This window comes from Trachypithecus francoisi, unplaced genomic scaffold (genome assembly GCF_009764315.1).
Source record: "Trachypithecus francoisi isolate TF-2019V2 unplaced genomic scaffold, Tfra_2.0 Lachesis_group3, whole genome shotgun sequence".
NCBI classification, from domain to species: Eukaryota; Metazoa; Chordata; class Mammalia; order Primates; family Cercopithecidae; genus Trachypithecus; species Trachypithecus francoisi.
The window spans coordinates 89480229-89501230 of NW_022681468.1; the positions used below are offsets into that span (position 1 = coordinate 89480229).

General features: G+C 39.0%; 1 protein-coding gene across 6 annotated transcripts in view; it reads right to left on the reverse strand.

Annotated features, from left to right (window-relative positions):
* The window catches only part of LRRC28 (leucine rich repeat containing 28), a 145238-nt gene that overhangs the window by 115209 nt on the left and 9027 nt on the right, over positions 1-21002 (reverse strand). For 4 of the 6 annotated variants that reach the window (XR_004431780.1, XM_033188863.1, XM_033188862.1 and 1 more), the window contains exon 3: positions 4568-4608. The exons of 1 other annotated variant lie outside the window; for it this stretch is intronic. Coding sequence is in view for 3 of the 5 variants with exons in the window: in XM_033188863.1 (XP_033044754.1) it covers positions 4568-4608 (41 nt within the window). In the remaining 2 variants the exon portion in view is untranslated. Of the gene's footprint in view, positions 1-4567; positions 4609-12575; positions 12670-21002 lie in introns of those variants that run through there. One more of the 6 variants, XM_033188865.1, reaches the window with a different exon arrangement.

Consider the following 21002-nt stretch of genomic DNA (forward strand, 5'->3'; position numbering starts at 1 on the left):
GGCATGATGGTGTATGCCTGTACTTCTAGCTACTTGGGAGGCTGAGATGGGAGGATCCCTTGAGCCCAGGAGTTCAAGGCTGCAATGAGCTAGGATAGAGTCACTGCACTCCAGCCTGGGTGACAGAGTAAGACCCTGTCTCTTAAAAAAAAAATACAATAACCAAAGAGAAAACTTCACTGAGTGGGATTAGTATAGTACATTAGACACTGAAGAAGAAAATATTACTGACTCTTAACTAGAATATACAATTTGTCTAAACTGAAGCACATAGGGAAAAAAAGTTTGAAAAGGAAATGAAGAGTCTTTGTGACTACAGGACAGTATTAAACAGTCTAACAAGCATGTAAGAGTTCCACAAGCAGGGGCCAGGAACAGGGTATATAAATAAGTCTCTGAAGAAACAATGTCAAAATTTTCCAAATTTGATAAAAACTGTGAAGACACAACCCCAAGATGCCCCATGAACCTCAAAGGTAAGAAAGAACAAAACCACAACAAGATACATCAAAATCAAATCCCTTAAAACTAGTGTAAAAAATGAAAACCCTTCAAAGTAGCCCAAGGGAGAAAAAGACACATTACACACAAAGGAACAAATGTAACAACTGTAGATGTTTCTTCAGAAACTATGCACACTAGGGAATAATGAATATCATGAAAGGGCTGATAGGAAAATAAAATGGTCACTAAGAATTCTAATCCCAGAAAAAAAAAATTTTTAATATAGGTGATAAGTGTACAATAAAAAACTGTAAGACTTTAGGTGGTGGGTGGGGAAAGGAGAAAGTCTTTGGGACATAGGGCTAGACAGAGAGTTTTTAGACGTGCCATCAAAAGCAGGACATATAAAAGCAAAAAATGATAAACTGGACCTCATCGAAATGTAAAACTTTTGCTCTGCAAAAGAACATAAAGAAGATGAAAACACAAGCTATACGCTGGGAGACAATATTTGTAACAACATATAAAACAGAAAACTAGTTTACAAAGAACTCTTAAGACTCATAAATTAAAAAAAAATACAACCAGAAGATGAGCAATAGACATGGACAGACATTTCACCAAAAGAAAGATGCCAATGACAAATAAGTATACAAAAAGATGCTCAATATCATTAGTCATTATAGAAATACAAATTAAAATTCCAATGTAATAAAAACCACACATCTATCAAAATGACTAAAATAACAAAGACAACACCAAATGCTGGTAAGATGTGCAGACACTGGAACAATCATACATTGCCAGGGGAAATGTAAAATGGGACAGCTAATCTGGCAAACTGGCAGTTTTTTTACAAAACTAAAAATTTTGAGCAAAATTGGTAGAGTAAGAACCTCCAAAAATTCCCTTCCATAAAAACAATGAGAAACTGTCAGAAATGTCCAGATGCTACATGTTGAGAATTCTGGAAATGAACCTAAGGCTTACAGTAATATAGGGAGAATTTATTCAAGAAAAAAATGACTGAACGTCAGTAAGAACAGTGGGTTGTAGGCTTCATGATATTTTCACTTGCTCTAGTCCTAACCCCACTCTCCTGCTCTGCAGAAGACTGAAAAACCAACAGCCCACAATCAAGGAGAAAAGCAGTAGCAAGGGGTAGGACCACGTCAGAGTGCCTTAAAAGCTTCCTTCTCAGAGAACTGTCAAAGATTCGTCTCATGGTTCCCTGGAAGACCCACTTGCAAGGCTGTCTTTATTCCATCTGACTAGGAGATTGCCCAGTGCAAAAACCATTGTAAACTGAAACAAATTACAGGCAATTGTTTAACTTCACAGCTGCCTGAAACAGTTGTAACAAACAACTGACAAACCAGAAACTGTAAAAGGAAAAGCTTTCAAAATGTGGAAACATCACAAATGTCTATCAATTGATGAATAGATAAACAAAACATCATGTATCTACTCAACGGAATATTATTCAGCCATAAAAAGGAATGAATTCTGATACCTGCTACAGCATGAACAAACCTTGAAAACATTATGCTATGTTAATGCAGTCAGATACAAAAGGCCACATATTGTTTCATTCCACTAATATAAAACATCCAGAAAAAGGCATATCCATAGAGACAGAAAGTAGATTAGTGATTACCAGGGATTGGGAGAAAGTGTATACTCTCTCTTGCTCTTTGGCTTGCTTGCTCTGATGGAAGCTAGCTGCTATGTTGTAAACTATCCTACAGAAAGGCCAAATGGCAAGGAACTGAGGGAGGTGCTCTAGCCAACAGCAAGCAGGAAACAGAGTCCTTCAGTTCAACAGCCTACAAGGAATTGAACCTGACAACAACCACATGAATGAACATAGAAGAAGGTCCTTCTTCAGTTAAGTCTTCAGATGAGACTGCAGTCCTGGCCAACAACCTTGACTGCAGTTTTGTAAGAGACCTGGAGGCACAGGCACCCAGCTAAGTCAGGCCCAGATTCTGGGGCCTCAGAAAATATAAGATATTGAATGTTTAAATCACTACATTTGGGGGTAAGTTGTTAAGCAGCAATAGATAATTAATAACGATGAATATTTGCTTAAAACAATAGATTACAGATACTTTAACTGTAAAGCCAGCATCTTTCTTAATGGGGAAAACCCTAGAGGCATTCCCAGCAAGGTCAGAAAGAAGATAAGAGGCCGGGCACAGTGGCTCATGCCTGTAATCCCAGCACTTTAGGAGGCTGACGTGGGTGGATCACAAGCTCAGGAGTTTGAGACTAGCCTGACCAAGATGATGAAACCCCGTCTCCACTAAAAATACAAAAATTAGCCAGGCATGGTGGTGGACGCCTGTAATCCCAGTTACTTGGGAGGTTGAAGCAGGACAATTGCTTGAACCCGGGAGGCAGAGGTTGCAGTGAGCCGAGATCGTGCCACTGCACTCCAGCTTGGGCGACAAGAGTGAAATTCGGTCTTAAATTTTTTTTTTTTTTTTTAAAGAAAGAAGGCGAGGATGTCCACTATCTCCAGGACACTTTCACATTGTCTGGAGGAACTAGCCAATGCAATAAGACTAGAGAAAGTAATTAAAGGGATAACAGTTGGAAAAGAAGAAGTAACACTATCTGTATTTTCCAACGTAAGAGTACATCTAGAAAACTTTATAGAGAATCTATCATGAAAACGAATTGGAACAATGAAGATTTCAGCAAGATACCAGGATATAAAGTTAACACGCAAAAATCAACTTTGTTCATATATACAAAACATAACCAGTTAGAAGATATAACACATGACAAAATTCATTTACAATAGTAAAAAAAAAAAGATTAAATACTTAGTAACAGACTTTAGAAATTTTCAAAACCTATTTTAAATAAAACTGTAAAGTACCTAAAGGACACAAAAGTAAACTAAAAAGATGGAAAGACAGCCTTGTTGCTAGAAATACATACTTAAGTATTTAGAGGAAAAGAAAAAACCATGATGTGCATAACTATCAGAAACTTCAGAAAATAATACACATATACACACATACAAAAGGATGAAAGCAAAAACTTGATAAAGCAAGTTTTGCAGTCAAACACCATCAAAAATGTTTAAATCAATGTAATCAAGAGGAAATAATCCAGTGAATTCAGACATCTACTTTTAAAATACATTATTTTTGAAAAGTTGCATAATTTAAACATAAGCTGTGTATTAAATTATAATGAATATTACTTTCCTTAGGTGTGATAATGACATTATGTCTGTAATTTACTTTCAAATCATTCAGCTTCTGGGGGCAGAGGGGTAGGAGACAGGTAGAAAAGGGAAAGAGAAAGCAAATGTGGCAAAATGTCAAAATTGGTTAAATTTAGGTGAAGGGTATATGGGTGTTCTTTCTACGTTTTCAACTTTCTTGTTAGTTTGAAATTTTTCAAAATAAAAGGATGGGACAAAGGACATGACAGAAAAGATGGCAGGTATATAAGGCTAGATTTCCTTCCTTGACCTCTTGAAAATCGTGCCAAACAACAAAGAGTACAAGAAATAGCGATGCAAACCCTCCTGCAAAAAATTAGGAGGCAGCTAGACAGAGAGGGAAATATAAGATATCTAAATTTATCTTCCTTAGTGGTAAGTTAATAGATAATTAACACGGGTGCATTAAAAAAACAATGGTGTAAACATAGTATTTAGCACTTGGAGGTAATCATAAAAAGAACTAAAACAAATGAAGCGTGGAGGATGCAGGAAAAGAGACTTTTACTGTATATTTTACACATTTTACACTATCTGTTTATATGAAGTATTACATGTAGTAGTAGTAATAACAATAATAGTTTCCCAATTACATGGACTATCCAGAAAGATTCTGTGACAGAAGACACTGTACCCAGAGAAAAGGCATTTCTCATCATCTTCACTACCTTGAAGTGAAATATTTAAAATACAATTGTAAATGGTTAAATACTTTAAAATACTATTGGGTTTAGTAGAATCACAGGTCTACCTACATGAGTACCATGACCATGATACCAAAAAATAACAAATTAATACATTAAGATGACATATCCTATCATTTCAAATAACTTAGAATTATGTTCATTCTGGTTTTTTAAAAATTTGAATAAACAGACTCACAGTTCCACAAGGTTTGGAAGCTTCTGAGCAAGGTTTTCTGGCTGAAAATTAAAAACTCAGAATTAAATTTTATTTTTGAAAAATGTCTAAACATTTCTAATTTATTTAAATACAAAGTACTACCTTTTTGAGGGGTGTAAATTTTGAGAAAATGTGAAAATAATCAGCAGGTCTGGGTTCTATTCTTATAGAGACCATACTACAACTTAAATTTATAAATTTGAACAATAAAAAGCAATATCTCTTAGAGCAGTGGTCCCCAACATTTTTGTCTCCAGGGACTGGTTTCCTGGAAGACAAATTTTCCAGACAAGGTTGTGGGGGTGGTGTGGGGATGATTCAAGTGCATTAAGTTTATTTTGCACTTTATTTCTATTATTATTACATTGTAATACATAATGAAATAATTATAGAACGCACCATAATGAAGAATCAGTGGGAGCTCTAAGCTTGTTTTCCTGCAACTAGACGGTCCCATCTGGGGGTGATGGGAGACTGTGACAGATCATCAGGCATTAGATTCTCATAACAAGTGTGCAACCTACATCCCTCGCATGTGCAGTTCACAATAGGGTTTCTGCTATGAGAATCTAATGCTGCTCCTGATGGGACAAGAGGTGGCATTCAGGCGGTAATGCAAGTGACAGGGTGTGGCTGTCAATACAGATGAAGCTTCGCTCACTTGCCTGCCACTCACCTCCTGCTGTGCGGCCCCAGTCCTAACAGGTACCAGGTCCATAGCCCAGGAACTGGGGACCCCTGCCTTAGAGAAACCACAAACCTCAAAATCCATGGTCATGGAAGAAATGAAAATGTGCTTCACAGACACAGACAGAGGGAAGAACCAGAAACTGAAGTGACACAACTGGAAGCTGAGGAACACCGAAGGTTGCTGGCAACTCCCAGCAAGGAGAAACGCAAAGAGCACATGCTCCCTCAGAGCCCTGAGAAGGAACCAATCTGAAAAGGAACCATTTCGTACCACATCTTGATTGCGGAATTCTTGTCTCAAGAACTGTCAGAGAATACATTTTTGTTGTTTTAAGTCACCCAGTTTTTGACAATTTGTCACGGCAGCCCTAAAAAACTAATATATCCTCTAAATTCTCAAATCATGCTCCTCAAGAGAAAATAAGGGAAATCTGTAGGGCCCCCAGGTACAAGACCCGACTAAGCTCCAAATGAATAGGGAAAGCTGGAGCTCATGTGGTCCACGGGAGTGTCAGACCTGGCCACAGGTCTGGAGATCAGAGTAGAGGTGTGATATGGGAGGGACAGGAAATTGGCCATTGGCAGAAGAGAGAAAGGCAGACAAACCTAGGTCCCTTACCCAGAAAATGTCAGAGTCCTGAAAGGGCTGGCCTTTCCATGAAAAGAATCCTAGAACAATTCTACTCACAGACTGAAAGCAGGCTTCTCTCTGCTGGAGGTACTGGGTAGAGGAGAAAGCCTCCTGTAAATAACTGAAAGCCAGTCCGCATACACACACACACACACACACACACCACACACACACACACAGATATATGCATATATACACATATAATATCTCTCTCTCTTTCTCTCTCTCTCTCTCTCTCTCACACACACACACACACAGATATATGCATATATACACATATATCTCTCTCTCTTTCTCTCTCTCTCTCTCACACACACACACACACACACACACCACACAGATATATGCATATATACACATATAATATCTCTCTCTCTTTCTCTCTCTCTCTCTCTCTCTCACACACACACACACACAGATATATGCATATATACACATATATCTCTCTCTCTTTCTCTCTCTCTCTCTCTCACACACACACACACACACACACAGAGGGGGTTCAAATTTACACATACGAAAAGAAAGAGTCAAAAGGCTGGAGGAGCACATTGAGTCAAAACTAATTTTTTTCATCTACATTCAAGCATACTATAGGGTAAACTGTGTATCAGTAATAACGAATCAAGAATGGCTTTTTAGAAGACATTAGATCTGACCCGAGTTCCAAAAGACATAAATTATAACAGGCCGACATGGAATGGAGAGGAGGGTAATTCTGTACAGCTTTCTAGGCACAAGAAGCAACATATGAAAAGCCAAAAGAAAACAAGGTACAACTGGGAAACTGCAAATACAATCCATTCTGCTATAACTACATAACAGCACTCCTGAAGAAATCTTACATTTTCAAAAATCCTGTTAGAAAAACAATCATGTCAATAGAAAAATGAATGTGTTGAGGACCAGAAAGTTGACTATTTTAAATAACCAAGAAATTTTTATAGAGAAACTTGGATTTTTAACAATGAGCATGTGTCTTTTATAATTGAAAAAAATTAAAATTGAATTTTAAGATCTGCTGTGTGCAGCATAAGCTGTTATACAATTGATTATAATCAATTGTATACAATTTGAGATCTAAACATTCACTAGGACAAGTGACATTAGTTTGGTATGTCTGGGCCATTGGGTATGAAGATGTATGATTTTACAGAGAATGGCAAGGAAGAGATCACTAAGGGCTTATATTTTATACTAAGGAATAGCTTTTAAAAAATCCTGAACACAATGGAATATCACTGGTTTATTTTAAACCAGAAAATGTCATTATTAATGTCATACTGGCATACTGATGTATTTAAATAGTTAGCAACAGTATCCCAAACTGTTTATATATACATATCCTTCCCTTTTGTGATAACCAAGTATCACTGAATATGAATACTGTTAAGAAATCAAGGAAGCATTTTGGAGTACCCACTCTTATCAGTATCATTTGTATTTCGTTTTCAAATGCTGAAAGCTGTGATTCTTTTTGCCCCAAGTTTCTATACTGATATATGCAACAAGGTCCTTCAAAACTAGTCATTTCTCACATGTTCCTTGTGGATCCGTCTAAATCCCTGGAGTGTTTTGTTTTTATCATCAGTATCTCCCTTGAGACTATACACTTCCGTTCATGGGCATACATACAAAGCATCCTAGAAAAATTAGGGAACCAGTGGGTAGAGGGCCTTAATTATAGCTGTTCCTATAAAAAGGAAAGATTTGTCCAAAAAGAAATGCTGTTTGACTGTTAGACCTTCACCTAGTTTCATCTGCTAATATCAATACTTTATCTGGCTAATTCACACACTCCACGGCCATTCTTTCTGCATGTCTACTCGGCTCCATCAAATAGCATTCTAATCTTTCCATGACAAACTAGTTAGTACTTTTGAGCTGTAGCTCTACACACAATTAAGCACTGAAATGATGCTTTTGCTGCCAATAGAGCATCTTTGTGTCTTTATTAACAAGTAGGTACATTGTGTTTTTATTTAAAAATAAGCACATTCACTTTGAGAAAATTGTAGTTCATTAGAATAATGCCTTAAAACACACAGACACTTAGGAATAGATGCCCCAAACTCCTGGCAAGTAATCAGCCCTTGCACAGGCTGTGACTGACACCTACTGGTGTTCCATAATATCACTCTCTGTTTTCTAATGCCATATTTTTAGCAATGTAGCTGACAAATGCTATACATTTCAATTTTTATACTTCTATAATTTAGATACAGCATGTAAGAGACTAGACAACTAGAAATTAATGTCAGAATTTTTGTTACTTTGTGGGTAACCAAGCTCTAATGTTGGATTATGGAAGTCACACAAATTAGTGTATCCTAATCCATAGGATTTACAAGCTATGAAGTGTTTTAATGTTTTTAAATTTAAAATCCTGATAAAAGCAATAGTCTTAAAGTGCTTCTCAAATCTATTACTATTATTGCCTTCTTGTTTCACTATTTGAAACAGAAAAGTTTATCAAATGAATATAACATGTACTCAAATACCTCCTACTAAATTACCTAGAAATTGTTTTTCTAAATCAAGCCAAGGATTCTCTTCATTAAATCCCATTTACATTACTATCTAGCTAAACAACTTTTCTTTACAATAATGAAAAAGTAAACTTCAGCAAGCACAGTTAGTATAAAACCTACCCCAAATTCTGAATCAATAATGCTTTACCATATCCTTTTAGACTCCACTTAAATGGGAATGTTTTAAAACTTTTAAACTTGGAACAAATACGTCAAATATTTTGCAAACACCATCGTGTTCAGTGATATTTTCTGGTGGGCACTGTGCATTACCTACTTTGTTCCCTTCTCTTTCCGAACACCTGCTAGGACTGCACATCTTTCATCAAGCTGGCCACGGCTAAGTAACTTGCTTGGTCAGTGAAATTAAGCCAAAGTGGAAGCCTTGACATGATTGAGCACAAAAGACCTCACGCCTTCCACAGAGACCACCACATGCTGGACGTTTTGTCAGCTTCATTCCTGAGCAGAGGCTCCAGGCTCTGAGAGACTAGTACAGTGTAGACAAGAAATATGTGTGCTGTTATAAGCCACTAGGACTCAGGGTTCGGAAAAACCTGCTCCATCCTGGCTTCTAACAACACATTTCAAAGAAGTCACAGATTAAATGCATTTCAGTTCTTATAGAAGTTATAAAAAGTAGAAGAAAGCAGAATGAATTTGGACCACTATCTCATACCACATACAAAAATTAACTCAAAATGGATCAGCAACTTAAATTTAAGAGCTAAAACCAAACTTCATAGAAGAAAACATAGGAGTAAATCTCCATAATCTTAGATTTGGCAATGAATTGATAGCTATTACATCAAAAGCATGAACAGCAACAGAAACAAGAGACACACTGGCCGGGTGCAGTGGCTCATGCCTATAATCTCAGCATTTCGGGAGGCCAAGGTGGGTGGATCATTTGAAATCAAGAGTTCGAGACCAGCCTGACCAACCTGGTCAAACGTCATCTCTACTAAAAATACACAAAAAATAGGTGGGCATGGTGGTATGTGCCTATAGTACCAGCTACTCCGGAGGTTGAGGCAAGAGAATCCCTTGAACCCAGGAGGGGAAGGTTACAGTGAGCTGAGATTGTGCCACTGCACTACAGCTGGGCGACAGAGTGAGACTCCATCTCAAAATAAATAAATAAATGAAAAAACAGGGCTGGATGCGGCAGCTTACGCCTGTAATCCCAGCACTTTGAGAGGCTGAGCCAGGTGGATCACAAGGTCAAGGGATGGAGACCATCCTGGCCAACATGGTGAAACTCCATGTCTACTAAAAATATAAAAATTAGCTAGGCATGGTGGCACGCACCTGTAGTCCCAGGTATTTGGGAAGCTGAGGCAGGAGAATCGCTTGAACCCAGGAGGCAGAGGTTGCAGTGAGCCGAGATGGCGCTACTGCACTCCAGCCTGGCAACAGAGTGAGACTCCATCTCAAAAAAAAAAAAAAAAAAAGATACAGTGGATGTCATCAAAACATAAAAACTTGTGTGCATTACAGGACATTACAAGAAAGTAAAAAACACAACCTACGGAATGGGAGAAAATACTTACAAATCATGTATCTGGTAAGGGTCTAGCATTCAGACTATAAAAAGAACCCTTACAATTCAACAACAAAATGAAAACTCAATTAAAAAATGGGCAAAGGATCTGAATAGACATTTCACTCAAGAAGACACGCAAATGTCCAAAGAGCACATGTAAAGATGCTAGCATTAGGGAAATGCAAATCAAAACTACAATGAGGTGACACTTCATACCCACTAAGACAGCTGTAACACTAACAAAAAATGGAAAATAACAAGTGTCGGCAAGGATGTGGAGAAACTGGAACCATTGTGCATTGCTGGCGGTAATGTAAAATGGCTCAGTCACTGTGGAAAAGTTTTGTGGTTCCTCAAAAAATTAAGCATAAAATTATCATACGACCCTGAAATTCCTCTCTTATTTATATACCCAAACGAACTGAAAACAGGTACTTTAACATGTACATTCATGTTCATAACAGCACTACTCACAATAGCTAAAAGGTGGAAATAGCCCAAATGTCCATCAGTAGATGAATGGGTAAACAAACGGTAGTATAGCCATACAATGGGATCCTACTGAACCACACACACACACACAAATATGAAGTAGAGACTTATGCTAAAACTTGGATAAACCTTGGAAACACTTTGCTAAGTGAAAGAAGCCAGATACACATAGTTTCATATTTTGTGATCCCATTTATATAAAATATCTAGAGTTAACCCAGAGAGAAAACAGATTGCTGGTTACCAGGGCTGGGTGTGGGAGCTGAGGGTGGGGGCGAGGGAATGGGGAGAAACTGCTTAATGGGTGAGGGGTTTTACTCTGGAGTGAATGAAATGTTTGGAACTAGACAGAGGCGGCTGCATACACGGTGAATGTACTGAATCCTACTGTTCATTTCAATAGGATTAATTTTATGTTATGTCAGTTTCACCCCAATAAATTGGTTTCCATTTTTAAAAAGTTAATGAAGTTTTGGTACTGAAGGAATAAAAAGTACTTCATTCACAAACTACCACAACACACTTAACAAACTTTTTAGTTGGATCAATAATTTGATGTTATTGCTTCTGAGCAGGTACACGGCATGAGTTAAATACCATGTGTCCAGATTTTTTAAAACTGTGGTAGACCTCTTTTCAACTTGCCCATTCCTTCTCCAGTATTTCCCTCCATTTGTATATATGTCATAGAGCAATATTTATCAACAGAGGAATTGGAAACCCTAGCAGGCTAATGGTACAGAACGAGGGAACCAGCATTCTTTCTTCTTCCGCAGTAGCATAAATGCCTTCAGGGTCCTAGTTACCATTACCTTTGTCTCTTGACTCACTTCATAATTATTACTCATTTTCCTTTGTTTCTCTCTCTGCCATGATGGAAACATTCTCTATTTGTGCTGTCCAATATGGCAGACACTAGCCACATGTGGCTATGAAGCAATTAAAATGTGGTTATGTGATGGAGGAACTGAAGTTTTAATATTATTTCACTTTAATTTAAATGTTAAGGCCAGGCATGGTGGCTCACGTCTGTAATCCTAACACTTTGGGAGGCTGAGGGAAGTGGATCACCTGAGGTCAGGAGTTCAAGACAAGCGCGGCCAACATGGTGAAACCCCGTCTCTACTAAAAACACAAAAATTAGCCAGGCGTGGTGGCGGGTGCCTGTAATCTCAGCTACTCGAGAGGCTGAGGCAGGAGAATCACTTGAACCCGGGAGGCAGAGGTGAGCTGAGTTCGTGCCATAGGACTTCAGCCTGGGTGAAACACTGTCTCCAAAGAAAAAAAAAGTTAATAGCACATGTGGCTGGTAAAGTGTGCAGAATTCATACCTTTATATTCACTACTGATTTTTCACTTAAACTCAGCTCTTTCAAATATAAAACATAAAGAATAACTACTTAACTATATGAATGATAAATGTTTTAGATTATTTTTCTTAGAAATAAATGAAAGTATTTGCTTAGCATTTATAGAGATTAAAATTGTCATCTTAAGAAATGTAAACGAAAATATTTTAAGTACCTTCAAAACTGCAAATGTTTTCTGTTTTCTGGCAAAAAACATGAAACAAACATCAAGACTGACATTTTTAACTTAGCAAAAACTTACAGAATGAGCTCAAAATAAAAAAAAACACTATACATCCAGTACATTTACAAAAATAAAATGTTTCTGAATTTGATAGAAATTTGATTGCCAAGAAAAGATTTTTCAAAAGAAAAAACAGGCATCAAAAATTGCTGCAATGCCTCTTGAAGTGTTTATCTTAAAAATACTTGTTAAAACCGAAAGTTATATAAATGTCAGAAACAAGGGTTGGAGGTTATAAGCATCAAGAGTCTTACCTAGCTTTTTATTTTTTAAAAATCCTATTTAATAAACATGCCATAAGTATGACTTTATAAATGAAATTTTCAAAGCAATATAAAAATACACACAAAAATAGAATACCAAACACTTTCCCATTAAGCCAGATCAATGATTTAAGATTACGCCTAGCTTGAACAATTCTGTAAGTTTATGACATAACTGTTTGGTTTGGGGGAGTGGGGTGGGGAGCATGTTCCAAGATCAGTGTACAAGTGCCTTACTTACATAACGTATGTATTTGTTGACTGATTCGATGGGACTAACATTTAGACACTGGCGTCTCACTTCTAGTACACAGGTGCCTCATTATAGTGAATGCCTGAAAAATGAATTTAAACTTGTGGAAACATACATATACCAATGGTTTTGAGTCTTTTGCTTGCAAATAACACCCTTTAAGTATACAAGAAAATGGTCTGTTCTAAGGAAAAGACCCCTAGCCCTGCCACCTCTTTCTAAACTGTCCCCCTCCTAATTCCCTAGGCAGAAACTACAAATTACAGGGTATATGCTAAGTCAGGCTCCCTATATTTTATTTAAAAAGCAAAGAATGATACATGTTTTAAAAATATTACTAGTAAGCTAGACTCTTATTCACAGGAAAACTCAGACACAGGCTTTACAAAAATTAACTGGGAAAATTCACTTAACATGCAGCACTTAATTTCTACACAGTGGATAAACATGGTTAAATTTTAACAGCATGGTGGTGCTAGACTAGGAAGAGGTTATCAATAAATACCTACAGAATTAAAATGAAGCAAAACTAACTGGACCACAAATTAGGAGACCTTATTTTTGCACTGAAAAGCCATAAAAGTGACTTTAGGACCAACCATTATCCTCTTCTTAGTTTCTTCAGAAAGAAAAATTATCTACATTATCAATAAAGCTTCTAGCTTTAAAATCCTATGACTCCATAAATAGAGTTATGGAACAGACATTCATTTTCCTGAAAAATGAAAGTCTTTATGACATATGAGAGGATTGAGTTTCTTAATTATTTGACAAGAAGTCACTGTTCCACATTACTGACAAGGAAGCGGTAACAATGACAGAAAAGCTTCTAACTCTGAAAATTCAACAGGAAAATAAGTTGTTGTAACAAAACTTAATTTTCAGGCACATGTGTATTATGAAGACAGGATAAATGTAATGGCTGTTTTCCAGAACAGTACCACATATTACATACAAACACTAAAACACTAACAGACCATTAGAATGCTTTACTATTTAATATACTCACATATTTCCACAGTCAATTTAAAAAACAGAGATGCTTTTATACAGAGCCAGCTCAAGAACAGTACAATCATGGCGATTATGGAGGTCCTGCATCCTAGCAGCAGTTCAAGCTGCAAGGATCCAACAGACTGGAGAAAAACAAGAAGTCCTTGCTCAGGAATTCAAAATGAACCAAACCAACAACAAAACTTAATTCCCGCTCCCTGTTTTTCCTACCGCACTTGGCTGTATGATGCTCTTTTAGGCCATCTCTTTAACTTACTGTTTTTCCCCTTACGGTGTTCTGATCCTTATTTGATCCAGATCCTACTATTACCAAATTCAAGTGGGGGAGTGGCAGATATTGTTGTGACTTTCCTAGCCATCAACCTCTCTCACTCTCATCTAGCCACCAGCTAAGAGAGTCATCTATGTCAATATGGCATAAACATATGCATCACTGTAAATCAAAATATTTAGACTCACTGATTAGAAAGCTTGATAAAACCTTAGTGGTACTGTATTCTAACCATCTTATTTTAACTGACTCTGAACTATAAAAATAAATATTTACTGAAACTAATATAAACCAAACTTACTAGTAGGGCTTTCCCTTTTCCTGTAAACACTTAAGTAAGGCTCTGTTTCTTTCAGCCTCCACCCCTATCCTCACACTCTCCACCCATCTACAACTGTAATCACTATCAGTTTGATATACTTTCTATGCCTTAGTTTACTTGTCTATAAAATAAGGATAATAGTGCCTATATCATAGGATTGTCCTGAGGATTAAATAATACATGCCATTTACTTAAAACTGAGCACTTGGTACAGACGCAAACAGTGCTAGCTGCTATCAGATTTTAACCAATCCAATATTGATGAATATTGAGGTTTTAACAATTTTTCATCATATTCAATTCTGTGATGAACATTCTTGTTCACCAGACTTTTCTATTGGGTAGATTCTTGCAAGTGAAAACGCCGATTCAAACACGTATCCATGTACAGTTTTGCTAGACATGGCCCAACCACCCAACAAAAACATTAATTTCCATTAAGAGTATGTGACAGTATCTTCTCCCAACTGTACCCAACACTGGGTATTAATTATCCTTAACACTAGGTGTTAATCTTTTTTTTTTTTTTTGAGACAAGGTCTTACTGTGTTGCCCAGGCTGGTTTCAAACTCCTGGGCTCACATGATCCTCCCATCTCAGCCAAGTAGCTGGTATGCCTCAATGCCTGGCTAGGTGTTAATCTTTGCCAATCTGATAGGTAAAAATGATTAGCGTTTTATCACTTCCTCTAAAAGTTGAGCATCTTTTTTTTTTTTTTTTTTTTTTTTTTTGAGACTGAGTCTCTCTCTGTAGCCCAGGCTGGAGTGCAGTGGCCGGATCTCAGCTCACTGCAAGCTCCGCCTCCCAGGTTTACGCCATTCTCCTGCCTCAGCCTCCCGAGTAGCTGGGACTACAGGCGTCCGCCACCATGCCCGGCTAGTTTTTTGTATTTTTTTTTAGTAGAGACGGGGTTTCACCATGTTAGCCAGGATGGTCTTGATCTCCTGACCTCGTGATCCACCCGTCTCGGCCTCCCAAAGTCCTGGGATTACAGGCTTGAGTTACCGCGCCCGGCCAAGTTGTGCATCTTTTTATGTGTTTTTGCTATCTGTATTCTTTTTTCATTTGCCTGTTCATATTTGAAGCAGAAAGTCAGGAATGTTTTTCTCCTGGGCTAATAGGAAAGAAAAAACATCTGTCTCATTTCCCAGCCCAATTCAGGAATACGATTGACAGACCTCTCTTTCCTTCACTTGGTGGAATATAATTTTTAAGTTAAATTATCTCTTGTTGCATAAATTAACTGCTTAATCAGGATCCATCTACTCCTGTTGCTTAGCTATAAGCCAAACTCTCTCTTTCATTAAAATTTGGATACCTCTGGCTGGGCGCGGTTGCTCATGCCTGTAATCCCAGCACTTTGGGAAGCCGAGGCGGACGCATCACAAGGTCAGGAGATCAAGACCATCCTGGCTAACATGGTGAAACCCCATCTCTACTAAAAACACAAAAAAAAAACTTAGCCGGGCGTGGTGGCAGGCGCCTGTAGTCCCCGCTACTCAGGAGGCTGAGGCAGGAGAATGGCATGAACCTAGAAGGCGGAGCTTATAGTGAGCCGAGATCGCGCCACTGCATTCCAGCCCGGGCGAGAGTGAGACTCTGTCTCAAAAAAAAAAAAAAAAAAAAAAAAAAAAGATACCTCTTTCTTGTCCATTCATATTTACAAAATAAGCAAGTAGTAAGAGCTCTATCAGTATTTGGGCAAGTTACTCTTTCATTTCCTCAGGAAGGCCAACTGTTCCCATTAAGAAAATAAGTTGACAGATTCATTAAGTGATTTTGCTTCCAGGTTGAGATTTTATACTTTCCTCAAAGTCTCTTGTGGCCTTTTTTATTGTAAATAAAGGAACTGAGGTCCAAAGAGGTTAAGCCATAGGACTTCGATCTCTTACCTCTGTCTTGAGTTGTGCTACCAAACCATGAAACAGCCACTTCCCGGGACTGCAGCCCCGAAATGCTCCCACTACTAATTTCCTCCCTTGAGGAACTTCAGAATTTTAGAAAGGACTGGTGATTGTTGCTTCCAAGCTATATTCCTTCTCCTTCTTACAAAGACCACAGGTACTTAGGCCGGGCGCGGTGGCTCAAGCCTGTAATCCCAGCACTTTGGGAGGCCGAGGCGGGTGGATCACGAGGTCAGGAGATCGAGACCCTCCTGGCTAACACGGTGAAACCCCGTCTCTACTAAAAATACAAAAAACTAGCCGGGCGAGGTGGCGGGCGCCTGTAGTCCCAGCTACTCGGAGGCTGAGGCGGGAGAATGGCGGGAACCCGGGAGGCGGAGCTCGCAGTGAGCCGAGATCGCGCCACTGCACTCCAGCCTGGGCGACACAGCGAAACTCCGTCTCAAAAAAAAAAAAAAAAAAAAAAAACAAAGACCACAGGTACCAATGCAGGGAAGGTTGTAAGGCCCACCTCAGCCCCCTCCACCTTGCACATTCAGACCGTGTCATCATCAGAAACTTCTCCATGACCACAGTCTTTTTCTGCCACCAAAATGTCCCATATCCCAGATGGCTTACCCAATACAGCAGTTCTTCAACTTCAATGGGTACTTCGGCCCACCTCCTTTCTCCGTATTCACTCTTCCTTTATTTGTCTCCAATCCAGCTCAGATTTCACGTTATATCACTCTCTTGGCCAAATCCTAAACCTTAAGTCCCTCTGTACTTGTACTGCACCCACCTGGCAAAAACCTAAATCTGTATGAATGCCACAGTCTTCCTTCTCCATACCTCAGACAGCTGAGTACAGCAAGAGAAAGTTCCCTAAACAAGCAGAAGATTCCACCATAAGCTTAATCACCAACTGCTTATAAATAACACCCAACAATTCTATCTTTCTCTAGCCAAACTGCCATGTGACTCTTCCAACCTGCCCTCTCCCCAAATGTTCATTCCCAAGCAGATGGTCTGACCTGGTAAACGCATCAGATAAAAACTCTCTCAACTGCCTCTCTCTCCCTCAGTGTACATCTGTCTTTCCACCTGTCCTCCCTTTCTTTACTTTTACAAAGGAGGAAAAGCTATATTCCCAAGGTCAATCCTTCCATGTGTACTCTGGAGCCCATTCTTAGCAAACTTGGACTTTTAATTATTCCCTTTTTCCAGAGGTTCAACTCCTGTCTAATGGGAACTTCCTATCAGCATTTACTCTGTCCTCTTAGAAAACAGAAGAGAGGGGGGAAAGGAAAGGGAAAAGAAAAGGGAAGAATAGAAGAAAAATCTCCTTTGTTGTCAAATTCCCTCCCACTATGCCCATCCCATATCACAGCCAAACTTCAAGACCTATCTACCCATCTGTTTACTAGAGGTCCTCTCTGCATATCCCATCTATGTGGGGGTTTCCATAGAGAACATCAATACTCACACAAAAGAAAAGCTGCTTCCGCTAAAGTGGAGATAGACGATCGCTTGGTCCCCACCTCAGCACTACTCAGTAAACTTGAGGTTCTGTGGAACTGTCAGATACAGCTAGGTTCCTCTTCAAACAGTTTGTCCAGTTCCCCTGTTATTTATTCCAAGTTCCAGCCCCCACTTCACCCTTTTGCTGAGCTTTAACCTGTCTAAATATGCCTAGACATGCCACAGCCCTGTTTCCTTATGTGGAAATAGGTTAGCTTTCTAGTCACCTGTAGGTGACCCCTTCCTCCCCTCCCTCTCTCCTTTATCACGTGCCTACCTTGTCTAAGAAAGTTTAAATGTTTAGCCAATCGGGACTAGTTTAGATTGTGTGGTCCAACCCCAGCCAATTAGGGAAAGACACAGGACAGAATCTGCGTTGTTCTCCTTTGTTCTGTGTGTTCTCGTGGTGGCTAAGCCTATGAGCAACATTCTTCCACAGAAGAAAATTGGCCTTGCTGAGAAATTCTCTGAGTGCTCGTTTTCTTTGTGGCCCTGAGCTTTTACTTCCAACAGAACCTATAAAACCACTGCTCAAGGCAAGCGAAACAGGTATGTAGACTTGTCCCTCGAACATTGTGCCACTGAGTCTTAGTTCATCTTTTTCCCTTAAACTTGAAATGCCAACAAATGAAAATTCCATGAGAAGCAGCAGCTGTTCCATGATATATCTATCATCAATGTCTTGAAGAATGATGGGTACACAGTAAGTACTCAACAAATACACACTAATTGAATGATGCTAGGGTTACAGGCATGAGCCACTGCACCCGGCCCCCACAACTACTTCTTGTTCACCTATCAACTATGTAACTAGATTTCAATATAAACCAGCTTATGTTTAAAAAGAAAGTTCTGGCCAGGCACAGTGGCTCACTGTAATCTCAGCACTTTGGGAGGCTAAGGCAAGAGGATCACTTGAGCCCAGGAGTTCGAGATCAGCCTGAGCAACACAGCAAGACCCCATCTCTATAAAAAGTTGTAAAACTTAGCTGTGTATGGTGTGGTGGTGTGTGCTTGTAGTCCCAGCTACTCAGGAAGCTGAGGCAGGAAGCTCATTTGAGCTCAGGAGGTCAGGGCTGCAGTGAGTCAGGATCACGCCACTGTACTCCAGCCTGGGCAACAGAGCAAGACCCTGTCTCAAAACAAAACAAAAAGTTTTAAGGTTTCTCAGCTATACAAATAAATGATTAATCAAATATTGCTTTAAAAAAAGTTTTTTTTGAGACCAAGTCTCATTCTGTTGCCCAGGCTGGAGTGCAGTGGCATAATCTCAGCTTACTGCAAACTCAACCTTGCAGGTTCAAGTGATTCTCCTGCCTCAGCCTCCCGAGTAGCTGGGACTACAGACGTGCACCACCATGCCTAGCTAATGTTTGTATTTTTGGTAGAGACGCGGTTTCACCATGTTGGCCAGCCTGGTCTCAAACTCCTAGCTTCAAGTGATCTGCCTGCCTTGGCCTCCCAAAGTGCTGGGATTACAGGCATGAGCCACCATGACTGGCCAAAAGTATTTTGAAATATAAAACGTGTCTACCCTTTAGCCCAACAATCCTACTTTTTAGGCTATCCTAAATATAAACATACATATACATACAAGAATGTACATATATCTACTGGCCTAGAGGTTAGTGGAATGAGAATAGCATGAAATGAAAAAAGAGACTTCCAGAGAAATATGTATGATTTTATTTTTGTTATTAAAAAAGGAAAAATACAAACAGAATATATATATAATTACATAAACACAAGCAAAGAGGTGGAAGGTGGTATAGTCTGAATGTTTGTGTTTCCCCAAATTCATACATTAAAATTCTAAACCCCAAGATGATGATGTGTTAGAAGGTGGGACCAGCTGGGCATGGTGGCTCACGCCTGCAATCCTAGTACTTTGGGAGGCCGAGGTGGGTGGGTCACCTGAGGTCGGGAGTTCAAGACTAGCCTGACCAACATGGAGAAACCCCATCTCTACTAAAATTACAAAATTAGCTGGGCGTGGTGGCGCATGCCTGTAATCCAAGCGACTTGGGAGGCTGAGGCAGGAGAATCACTTAAATCCGGGAGGCAGAGGTTGCCGTGAGCCGAGATAGAGCTGTTGGACTCCAGCCTGGGCAACAAGAGTGAAACTCCATCTCAAAAAATAAAAATAAAATAAAAATTAAAAAAAGAGGTGGGACCTTTGGGAGGCAATTAGATTATGACAGCAGAGCCCTTATGAATGGAATTAGTGTCCTTTAAAAGAGGTCGGGGAGAGACCCTTGACCCCTTCTACCATGTGAGAACACAGCAAGAAGGCACCATCTACGATCCAGTAAGAGAGACCTCACCAGATATCGAATCTGCTAGCACCCTGATCTTGTACTTCCCCACCTCCAGAGCAATAAGAAATATATTTGTTTATAAGCCACTGATTTTATGGTGTTTTGTTATGGCAGCATGAATGAACCAAAGCAGAAGGATACAATCCAACTATTTATGTTGGTTGCTTCACAAACTGGAAAAAGAGAGGATTGCTTTCCAGATACTCCTCTATGTTGTTTGACATAAGGGCATTTGCAAAGTTTATTCTTTCAAATGTGCAAAAAGGCTTTTTCTTGTGCTTTAGTTCTAAATATGAGCATTCGCCAAGTTCTGGACTTTTGCCATGCAATCATCCTACAAATACAAGCCCACTACATGGCTCTGAGCAACTGAGGGGCAAAAGGGAGAAGGGTAGAGGTGGTGTATTAGCGACAACTTCTCTTCTCAGCAAGAGGCCTAATATGCTGAGGGGTGGGAGAGGAAAGGAGGAAAATGCTGAGAGAAGGCATTTAACACACATGCAAAAATGTAAACAGGAAACAAAAAAAAAACAATGTTAAGAAACACTAAAACAACATGAACATGGAAGTGACTGACAGATTCCCAAGCTTGTTTAAAATCCGTAAGTAAAAGGCCAATGAAGCAATAATATAGTCGAGATACTATATATTTTCAATAATGTTTTCCCCAGTTTTGGACAGTATTGCAGTTATAAATAAAATTGCACATATTACTCTCTTTTAGGAACTGTATTTTAACATCAGCAAATATTCCAAAAGCCCTAAGAATCACTACTAGTTTTGAGCACTCTAGGAAAAGTAATGTTTTACCTGTTTTCAAAAACTGTGCTGTAAGCTGTCATGTATCTGATATAATCAGGCAATGGGCAGGCCTCGGGATGACTGCTACTATTCCCACCGTCTCCTCATATCTGTACAGCACTTTAGAGTTTACAAAGTTCTTTGATATACATAAATCAAATATTCCAGCTAAGAGAAAACAATTAAAGTAAAATACATACATCATTCTAAACATATACAACAATGTAATCTTTGATGATTAAAAAGGTTGCAGAGAAATAAAACGTATTACCGTGAGCTATTATA